Raw genomic sequence first — 10341 nt, forward strand, 5'->3', positions numbered from 1 at the left:
GATGGGGGGTGGTTCCAAAGTGTTTGACACCCACAGGGAGGTTTCAAAATGTTTTACACCCAAGGAGGTTCGAAGGCGATTTACACCCAGGGAGGTTCCCTGGAGCTTTACACCCAGTGAGGTTCCAAAGTGTTTTACACCCAGGGAGGTTCCAAATTGTTTTACACCCAGGGAGTTTCCAAATAGTTTTTCTCCCAGGGAGGTTCCAAAGTATTTCAGACCCAGGGAGGATCCAAAGTTTTTTACACCCAGGAAGGTTCCAAAGTGTTTTACTCCCAGGGAGGATCCAAGGCGATGTACTCCCAAGAAGGTTCCATGGAGCCTCACACCCAGGGAGGTTCCAAGGTGCTTTATATTGAAGTGTAGTCATTGTTGTAATGCAGGGAAACGTGGCAGCGGATTTGCACTCAGCAAAGTTCCACCTACCGAGAAATAAATACAGGCGCAGATAATCATTTTTGGTGATATTTGTTGAGCGATAAGCATTGGTCAGGGCATCGGCAGAACATTTACTCACTTCTTGAATATAATACACTCAGATCCTTGGCATCCACCTGATAGGGAAGACGGAACCTCGGTTTAAAGTCTCACTTGAAAGACAGCACCATCTGACAAAGAAGCATTCCATCAGTACTGCACGGGCGGGTCAACCTGTAATGGGACTTGAACCCACATTCTTCTAACTGAGGTGCAAGAGGGCTACCACGGCTGAGTGCATCCACCTCAAAAACCAAGCTATTCCTAAAGATACAACTGACTTACTGCACGAAGGTAAGTGTCAGCATCCATAGGACATGACGGGTCACTTGGAAATAAAATAAATCAGTTTACAACATTAAATTGGGTGATAAAGTGTATGTTTCCACTGTGGAGAATAGGAATGACCAGCGGGTTTGGAGAATTGGAACGAAAGACTACAGTGCAGAGCTTAATGGAGGTTGAGTGCTGGAATAGCTAGTTTCGTTGTAGAAGTAATTTAACAACTAGATTCAATGGATATTTCAGCGCGTTCTTTAACTGCTGTCTGAAGTTACTCTGAGTCACTGTATAAATAAACATGTTAGTGCAGCAGCTTAGGAGCTGAAGCATGTTTCCACTTTCCTGCAGAACAAATTTGGGGTCATTGAAATAATTATTGTTTTCAATTCGGACATAGAGAAAATTGATAACATACGTCAACCACAACAGGATGAAACTTCCCGAGATGGTGAAGAGTAAAATTATGGACTTTCGCCGGCTCTCCATCTCTGGATCACTCTGACTCTCTCCATTGTTTTGGGCCCGGAGTCTCCTGCGGGCCCTACTGGCCCCTAGAATGTATCTGACGGTCACAGCATTGAGCAGTAACATCAGGAGGAACGGTGCACACGGGGTTAGAATACGGTCCAGCCAGTCAAACGCTGTCCAAGCGGGTGAAAAATAAAAAGTAAGTTTTATGTTGCAGTACCAGGCCACATTATTAATAGTAAACAATGGCTCATACGTGAAGTAGAAAGGGATGTTTTTTAAACAACTCAGGGCACAGACCGCTCCTATCACCACAGCCGCCGTTGTCTCGGTGCAGTATTTTGTTTTCAGCTTCTGGCAACAAATGGCCACAAATCGATCAAAGGTGAACGCGACCGTTAACCAGACAGAACTGTCTCTTGATGAATAAATGAGCACAGTGCTGATGCTGCACGCTGGTGTGGTGGACAGAATGCTATTCCGGAAATAGATACCACCAATTCTATTCAATATCACAGCGGTGATAATCACCAGGAGATCGGTCACCGCCATGAACACCAGGTACCGAGTGATACACCTGGAGAGACCGCACCTTCCTCGGGACAGGATCACAATCGCCGCGATGTTCGCTGCAAAAAGGAGCAAAATGGAAATTACACATCAGACTACCATCATAAGAACATAAGCACATATGAAATAGGAGCAGGAGTAGGCCATTTGCCTCCAACCGCACCCCCCTCCCCCGGGCCTGCTCCGCCATTTAATAAGATCATGGCTGATTTGATCATGGATCAGCTCCACTTCCTGCCCACCCCCCCGAAACCTTCTTTCACTTATCGCTCAAAAATCTGTTTATCTCCGCCTTAATTATCTTCAGTGACCCAGCCTCCATAGCCATTCAAAATCTTAGTTTGACTGGACATGGTTTCTGAGTTCATTACCTGATCAGTTGATGGAATCCAATCAATTTGCCAGATCAGCAGAGCTTCACTAAATACGGAACAATATGGAATCGCAGGGAAAGCGTTTTGCTCGATAGACGTGAAGCTATAATCGCCTGAACTCGGCACAAAAAGAGAAGGAGAGCGAAACTGACCATAATAAAGAACAGAAATAAACTAATAGTTAATGAATAATTTATCCCAACATTAAATAGGACAAGCTAAACATAATGTCACCTTGAAAATTGATGGTAGAAAGAGTGCGATCGACTGCTATTTACACCTCAGGAGAATCGTAAAATCCCCATATGGAATGACTCCAAATTACGACTGTTGCTATCTGGTTAATGGAGTAGCTATTCTGCTAATGGGCGGTGAAAAAAGGCAATGAGATCATTGACCAGCAAACTGCACCTTTGTGATATTGGTTGAGGGACAAATGTTGGCCAGGGCACAACTCCCAGCACTCGGTCCAGTTGTTCCTTGAACATTAGACAGTGTCATGGTATGCAGTATCACTGTAAAGGCGGCATTGCAGAGAACCTGTCAGTGACAGCTGGGTTGAGCCTATAAACTGCAGGATAAGTGGTGAGGGAGCGTTGTATGGGAGCCACTCAGTGAGAGCCAGAGGTGAGTCCATAACCTGTAAGATAGAAGGTGAGGGAGCGTATAGTGTGAGCCACTTCTTGAGAGCTGGGGGTGAGTCTATAAATTGCGCGATAAGTGGTGAGAGAGTGTTTAATGGGAGCCACTCGGTGAGAGCCGGGGGTGAGTCCATAACCTGTAGGATAGGTGGTGAGGGAGCGTTTAATGGGAGCCAGTCAGTGAGCGCCGGGTGCGAGTTCATAACCTGAGGGATTGGTGGTGAGGGTGCATTTAATGTGAAGCACTCAGTGAGAGCCGGGGGTGAGCCTATAAACTGTGGGATAGCTGGTGAGGGAGCGTATAGTGTAATACACTCCATGAGAGCCGAGGTGAGTCTATAAACTGCGGGATAGGTGGTGAGGGAGCGTTTAATGGGAGTCACTCAATGAGTGCCGGGGGTGAGTCTATAAAATGCGGGACAAGTGGTGAGGGAGCATTTAGTGTGAGCCACTCAGTGAGAGCTGGTGGTGAGTCTATAACCCATTGGACAGGTGGTGAGGGAGCGTTTAATGGGAACCACTCAGTGAGAGCCGGGGGTGAGCCTATAAAGTGGGGGATAGGTGGTGAGGGAGCATATAGTGTGAGCCACTCCATGAGAGCTGAGGTGAGTCTATAAACTGCGGGATAGGTGGTGAGGGAGCGTTTAGTCTCAGCCAGTCAGTGAGAGCTGGGGGTGAGTCTATAACCCATTGGATAGGTGGTGAGGGCACGTTTAATGGGAGCCATTCAGTGACCGCCGGGGGTGAGTTTATAACCTGATGAATAGCTGGTGAGGGAAGTTTAATGGGAGCCACTCAGTGAGAGCCGTGGTCAGTCTATAATATGCGTGATACGTGTTCAGGGAGCGTTTAACATGAGCCACTCTGTGACAGCCGGGGGTGTGTCCATAACCTGTGGGTTCGGTGGTGAGGGAGCGTTTAATGGGAGCTACTCAGTGACAGCCGGGGATGAGTCTATAACCTACGGGATAGGTGGTGAGGGAGTGTTTAATGCGAACCACTCAGTGAGAACCGGGGTTGAGTCTATAACTTGTGGCATAGGTGGTCAGGGAGCGTATAGATTAAGCACTCCTTGAGAGCCGGGGATGAGCCAATAAACTGCGGGATAGGTGGTGAGGGAGTGTATAGTGTAAGCTACTCCTTGAGAGCCGGGGGTGAGCCTATAAACTGCGGGATAGGTGGTGAGGGAGCGTTTAATGAGATCCACTTAATGAGAGCTGGGGGTGAGTCCATAACCTGTGGGATAGAAGGTGAGGGAGAGTATAGTGTGAGCCACTCAATGAGAGCCGGGGCTGAGTCCATAACTTGTGGGATAGGTAGTGAGGGAGCGTTTAGTGTGAGTCAGTCAGTGAGCGCCGGGTGTTAGTCCATAACTTGTGGGATAGGTAGTGAGGGAGCGTTTACTGTGAGCCACTCAGTGAGAGCTGGGGGTGAGTCTAAAACTCATTGGATAGGTGGTGAGGGATCGTTTAATGTGAGTCATTCAGTGACAGCCGGGGGTGAGCTTATAACCTGCGGCATAGTTGGTGAGGGAGCGTTTAATGGGAGCCACTCAGTGAGAGCCGGGGTCTGTCTAGAACCTGCGTGAAACGTGTTGAGGGAGCGTTTAATGGGAGCCACTAAGAGACAGTCGGGGATGAGCTTATAGCCTGCGGGATAGGTGGTGACGGAGTGTTTAATGTGAGCCATCCATTCAGAATCGGACATGCAACAAGAAGCAGATTGTAAAAGACACGTTAAATGTTGTGAATCATTTCAGAGGTGGTGAATGTGGACCGTGCCACCAGGGATGATGAACGGTCGGGTTAAATTTGGATTTTGGCTCCCGGTTTGAAGATGGGATTAGGAGTTACACGGAAACATCGTGGAGGAGCAAATGAGCCACTGGTTGACCGGCTCCAGTAAAATGACCAAGGGGTTGCTCCAAACTGAAGTAGGAGGCCGCGGGCCAAGCAGAGAATGATACAGCACAGAAGTTAACCATTCGGCCCATCGTGCCTGTGCAGGCTCTTTGACAGAGCTATCCCCTGTTCTCCTCTCGGAACCGTGCTATTTCCACCTTAGAGTACTTATCGAATTCCCTTTAGAAAGTTACTATTGAATGTGCCTCCACCACCCTTTCAGCATTGCATTCCAGATCACAACAACACGCTACATAAAAAATTATTCCTCATCTCACCTCTGTTTTATTTGCCAATCACCTTAAATCTGTGACCTCTGGGTCCCGACCTTTCTGCCACTGTAAACCGTTTCTCATGATTTAGTTTGTCAAAGCCCTACATGGTTTTGAACACATCGATTAAATCTACCCTTAACCTTCTCTGCTCCAAGGGCCACTAGCCGAGTTTCTCTCGTCTCTGCAAGTAATTGAAGTCCCTCATCCCGGTCTTTGGACCGGTGCCATGGATAGCAATGGAGGGTTGACTGGAGAGGGCAACGGTCTGGAACATTAGCAAAGAATAGAAGTAACAAGTGGAGTTGAACAGCATTTAAAAAAGAGAATCCCAGAGTAGCTCATTCCAAGAGCAGGACAAGATTTCACTGAACGATGGCGACAAAAAGAAAGAAAGACTTGCAATTATATTGCACCTTTCACGACCTCACGATGTCTCAAAACGTTTTAAGCCAATTAAGTACTTTTGAAGTGTATTCACTTTCGTAATGTAAGAAACGGGACAGCCAATTACCATATTACAAGCTTCCACAAACAGCAATGTGATGATGAACAGATTTTCTTTTTTAGATTTGTTGATTGAGGGTTAAATATTGCCCAGGAATCCGGCGATAACTCTTCTGCTCTTCTTGCCATGGAAACTTTAACATCTACCTGAGAGAGCAGATGGTGGCTCAGTTTTACGTCTCATCTGAAACACAGCACCTCTGACAGTGCCACGCTCTCCCAGCACTGAACTGGAGTGTCAGACTTGATTTTGTGGTGAACCTTCTGGAGTGGACTTCAACCCATAATCTTCTGATGGTTCTACAGCGTAATTAATAGAAACTGCGAATTTTTCATTCTTAGTTAACGGTTGTCAATAACGCTGAGCTAACACATTATCAGTAAATGCACTACTTACACTCAGTCACTGATATTTCATTATCAAACCAATCAGTTAAGTGATAGTTTGCTGAAGATAGTTATCAACATGAAGTTACCATTACCTAATCTTGTGAGTAATTCCTTGAAGTATTTATTACATTTAGCGAGTAGATTCTTAATTATTAAACGTTTGAAAGTAAGCAATGAAAGCTCTAATGCAAACTTACTTTAACGAACACTGTCACGTCTAGAAATAAATCAATTTTTCAGGTCATGTTGTGCAATAAAATCACTAACACTCAATAGTTACTGTCCAGGAAACGTGCGCGTCATTTGTACCAAAAAAGTATCAGGCCAGTACACAGATATACATATCTGAATGCATCTTTCGAGTTGCCTCAGTAATTGAATTAAATCAACTTTAACACAAGGGATAGCCAAGTTATCCGTAGACTCGCACCTCAGAAACTAAAGCCATTATGAATCGTTCTGTACCAAATTAGATAACTGGAAATAAGGCCCAGCAACATTGCTAATTTATAACAATGCAACATTTACACTCAAAGTGCTATAAAAGAATCTCCATTTACAACCAGTTTGAATTGATTACACCGAGACAGCAGCAGTAGATGGAAGAAAGTCAGCCCGATTGTGAACGAGATCCCCAGAGCAATGACAGATGAGCATTAAACTGACGCCGAATTCAAAGCAATGGATATAAACAGATGAATTTAAATATAATTGTAAAGCACAGAATCGTTTTATTGTGGACCTCGTGTAATCTTTTTGAAGCTCTTTCAGTGACGAAAGATATGCTGGAGCTAACCTGTCCAGTCCCGTCAGAATCTTGTAAGTTTAGATGAGATCCCTTCTCATCCTTCTAAACTGCAATGTATAAAGGCCCAGTTGATCCAGTCTCTCCTCATATGTCAGTCCCTCCATGCCGGGAATCAGTCTGGTGAACCTTCGCTGTACTCCCTCAATAGCAAGAACGTCCTTCCTCAGGTTAGGAGACGAAAACTGAAAACAATATTCCAGGTGAGGCCTCACCAAGGCCCCGTACAACTGTAGTAAGACCTCCCTGCTCCAATACAAATCCCCTCGCTATGAAGGCCAACGTACCATTTACCTTCTTCACTGCCTGCTGCACCTGCATGCCAACTTTCAACGACTGATGAACCATGACACCAAGGTCTCAGTGCACCTCCCCCTTTCCTAATCTTCCACCATTCAGATAATATTCTGCCTTCGTGTTTTTGACCACAGATTGGATAACCTCACATTCATCCACATTATACTGCATCTGCCATGCATTTGCTCATTCACCTAACCTGTCCAATCACCCTGAAGCCTTTTAGCGTCCTCCTCACAGCTCACACCGTTACGCAGTTTAGTGTCATCTGAAAACTTGGAGATATTACTCTCAATTACTTCATCTAAATCACAAATGTATATTCTAAAGAGCTGGGGTCCGAGTCATGAGCCCTGCGGCATCCCACAAATCACTGCCTGCAACTCTGAAAAGGACCCGTTTATCCCGACTCTCTGCTTCCTGTCTGCCAACCAGTTCTCTACCCACGTCAGTACCTGACCCCCAATACCATATGCTTTGATGCTGCACACCAATTTCTTGGGTGGGACCTGGTCAAAAGCCTTTTGAAAGTCCAAATACACTACATCCACTGGTTCTCCCTTGTCGACTTTACTAGTTACATCATCAAAAATTCCAGAAGATTTGTCAAGCATGATTTCCCTTTCATAAATGCATGCTGACTTGGACCGATCCTGTCACTGCTTTTCAAATGCGCTGCTATTTCATCTTTAATTATTGATTCCAACATTTTGCACACTACTGATCTCAGGCTGACTGGTCTATAATTACCCGTTTTCTCTCTCCCTCATTTTTTAAAAAGTAGTGTTACATTTGCTGCCCTCCAGTCCATAGGAACTGATCCAGCTTCGATAGAATGTTGGAAAATGATCGCCAATGCATCCATTATTTCTATGGCCACTTCCTTAAGTATTCTGGGATGCAGACTATCAGGCCCCGGGGATTTATCGGCCTTCAATCCCATCAATTTCCCAAACACAATTTCCCACTTTATAAGGATATCCTTCAGTTCCTCCTTCTCACCAGGCCCTCGGTCCCCTAATATTTCTGGAAGGTTACTTGTGTCTTCCTTCGGGAGAACAGAACCAATGTATTTGTTTAACTGGTCTGCCATTTCTTTGTTCCCCATTGTAAATTCACGTGAATCTGAATAAAAGGGACCGACGTTTGTTTTCACTAATCTTTTCCTCTTCACATATTTATACAAGCTTTTGCAGTCAGTTTTTATGTTCCCAGCAAGGTTCCACTCATACTCTATTTTCCCCCTCCTAAGTAAACCCTTTGTCCTCCTCTGCCGTGTTAGAAAATTCTCCAAGTCCTCAGGTTTGCTGCTTTTTCTGGCCAATTTATATGCCTCTTCCTTGGACTTAACACTATTCTGAATTTCCCTTGTTAGCTAAGGTTGAGCCACCTTCCCCATTTTATTTTTACTCCAGACAGGGATGTACAATTGTTGAAGTTCATCCATGTGATCTTTAAATGTTTGCCACTGCCTATCCGTCAACCTTTTATGTATCACTCGCCAGTCTATTCTAGCAAATTCATGTCTCATACTATCAAAGTTACCTTTCCCCAAGTTCAGGACCCTAGTCGCTGAATTAACTGTGTCACTCTCCATCTTCATAAAGAATTCCATCATATTATGGTCACTCTTCCCCAAGGGGCGTAGCACAACAAGTTTGTTAATCAGTCCTTTCTCAGTACACATCACCCAAACTAGGAAAGCCAGCAAACTAGTTGGTTCCTCGACATATTGCTCTGGACAACCATTCCTAATACACTGCAGGAAATCCTCCTCCACCGTATTGCTACCAGTTTGGTTAGCCCAATCAATATGTAGATTAAAGTCGCTCATGATAACTGCTGTACCTTTATTGCATGCATCCCTAATTTCTTGTTTGATGCTGTTCCCATCCTCATTACTCGTGTTCGTTGGTCTGTACACAACTCCCACTAGCGTTTACTGCCCTTTGCTATTCCGTAGCTCCATCCATACAGATTCCGCATCATCCAAGCCAATGTCCTTCCTTATTATTGCATTAATTTCCTCTTTAACCAGCAACGGCATCCCACCTCCTTTTCCTTTCTGTCTATTGCTCCTAAATGTTGAATATCCCTGGATGTTGAGTTCCCATACTTGGTCACCCTGGAGACATGTCTCTGTGATGCCAATTACATCAGATCCGTTAACTGCTATCTGCGCAGTTAATTCGTCCACCTTATTCCGAATACTAGTCGCATTGAGGCACAGAGCCTTCAGGCTTGACTTTTTAACACCCTTTGCCCGTTTAGAATGTTGCTGTAATGTGGCCCCTTTTGCCCTCCACTTTTACTTTTCTTCTTTCTATCTTTTATCAGTATTCAGACATGGTTACAGCCTGATTGTCAGCTCGGTGTTCGGGTAGGTCTGCCACTGTGTCAGTATTCAGACACAGTTACAGTCTGATTGTCAGCTCTGTGTTCGGGTAGGTCTGTCACTGTGTCAGTATTCAGACACGGTTACAGTCTGATTGTCATCGCGGTGTTCGGGTTGTCTCACTGTTTGTCAGTATTTAGAGAAGGTTACAGTCTGATTGTCAGCTCGGTGTTCGGGCAGGTCTGTTCCTGTGTATCAGTATTCAGACACAGTTACATTCCGATTGTCAGCTCGGTGTTCAGGTAGGTCTATTTCACTCTGTGCGGGTGTTCACACCAGTCCATTTTTGAAAATGCTAACTCACTGTATGAACATAAATGTATAGCCTCCAGGTGGTGCGGGTCTGGCTGGTTGAAAAATTACTTGCAGATGCGGATCATTTAAGAATTTCAATAAAATACCCTTCCTAATAAAAATAGAAGGTTGGGTTACAGAAAAACATTGAGAACACATTCAGAAAATCCCAGTCCAGACAGTTAAATGATGAGCTCTAGAATTACCTTCATATCTCACCTGGAACCCCGATAGCTGCAAGGACAGGATAGTAAATCGCAAATATCTGACCATTTGCTGGTGAATGCATTTTTTGTAAGAGCCGATCTGCTCGAGATCTTTCCAACGTAAATGGTCCCTTATTTATGATTTGTGTTAAACCCCAGAGATACAATTAGATTGTTTCACCTTGCATATTAGTTACAGTCATCTGAACAAACAATTCGCTTTCACGTTGATGTTTCCTGAAATAGAATATGTTTTCAAGTGTAATGCAGACATCTATTGGAAAATGTCATGCAGTTCCCATGATGGAACGGAGCCGTGAACACTACATACATAGAAACATATAAACAAATAAAATAGGTGCAGGAGTAGGCCAATCGGCCCTTCGAGTCTGTACCGCCATTCAGTGAGTTCATGGCTGAATATGCAACTTTAGTGCCCCATTCCTGCTTTGTAGCCATACC

General features: G+C 44.7%; 1 protein-coding gene across 1 annotated transcript; it reads right to left on the reverse strand.

The window, feature by feature from the left end:
• Positions 1-954: 954 nt before the first annotated feature.
• LOC139235537 (probable G-protein coupled receptor 139) lies at positions 955-9962 on the reverse strand. Its single transcript, XM_070866598.1, has 2 exons — positions 9893-9962; positions 955-1856 (listed from the first exon to the last, which is right to left on the reverse strand). The coding sequence occupies exons 1-2, from the start codon at positions 9960-9962 to the stop codon at positions 955-957; spliced, it is 972 nt and encodes a 323-aa protein (XP_070722699.1).
• Between the last annotated feature and the right edge of the window lie 379 nt (positions 9963-10341).

The sequence above is a fragment of the Pristiophorus japonicus genome, chromosome 23 (genome assembly GCF_044704955.1).
Source record: "Pristiophorus japonicus isolate sPriJap1 chromosome 23, sPriJap1.hap1, whole genome shotgun sequence".
In the NCBI taxonomy this organism is placed as follows: Eukaryota; Metazoa; Chordata; class Chondrichthyes; family Pristiophoridae; genus Pristiophorus; species Pristiophorus japonicus.

Coding starts and splice junctions, on each gene's coding strand:
- LOC139235537 (XM_070866598.1), bottom strand. CDS start 9,962: ATGCATTCACCAGCAAATGGTCAGATATTTGCGATTTACTATCCTGTC. Junction 1,857..9,892: donor TGCAGCTATCGGGGTTCCAG/GTGAGATATGAA, acceptor TCCTTTTTGCAG/CGAACATCGCGGCGATTGTG.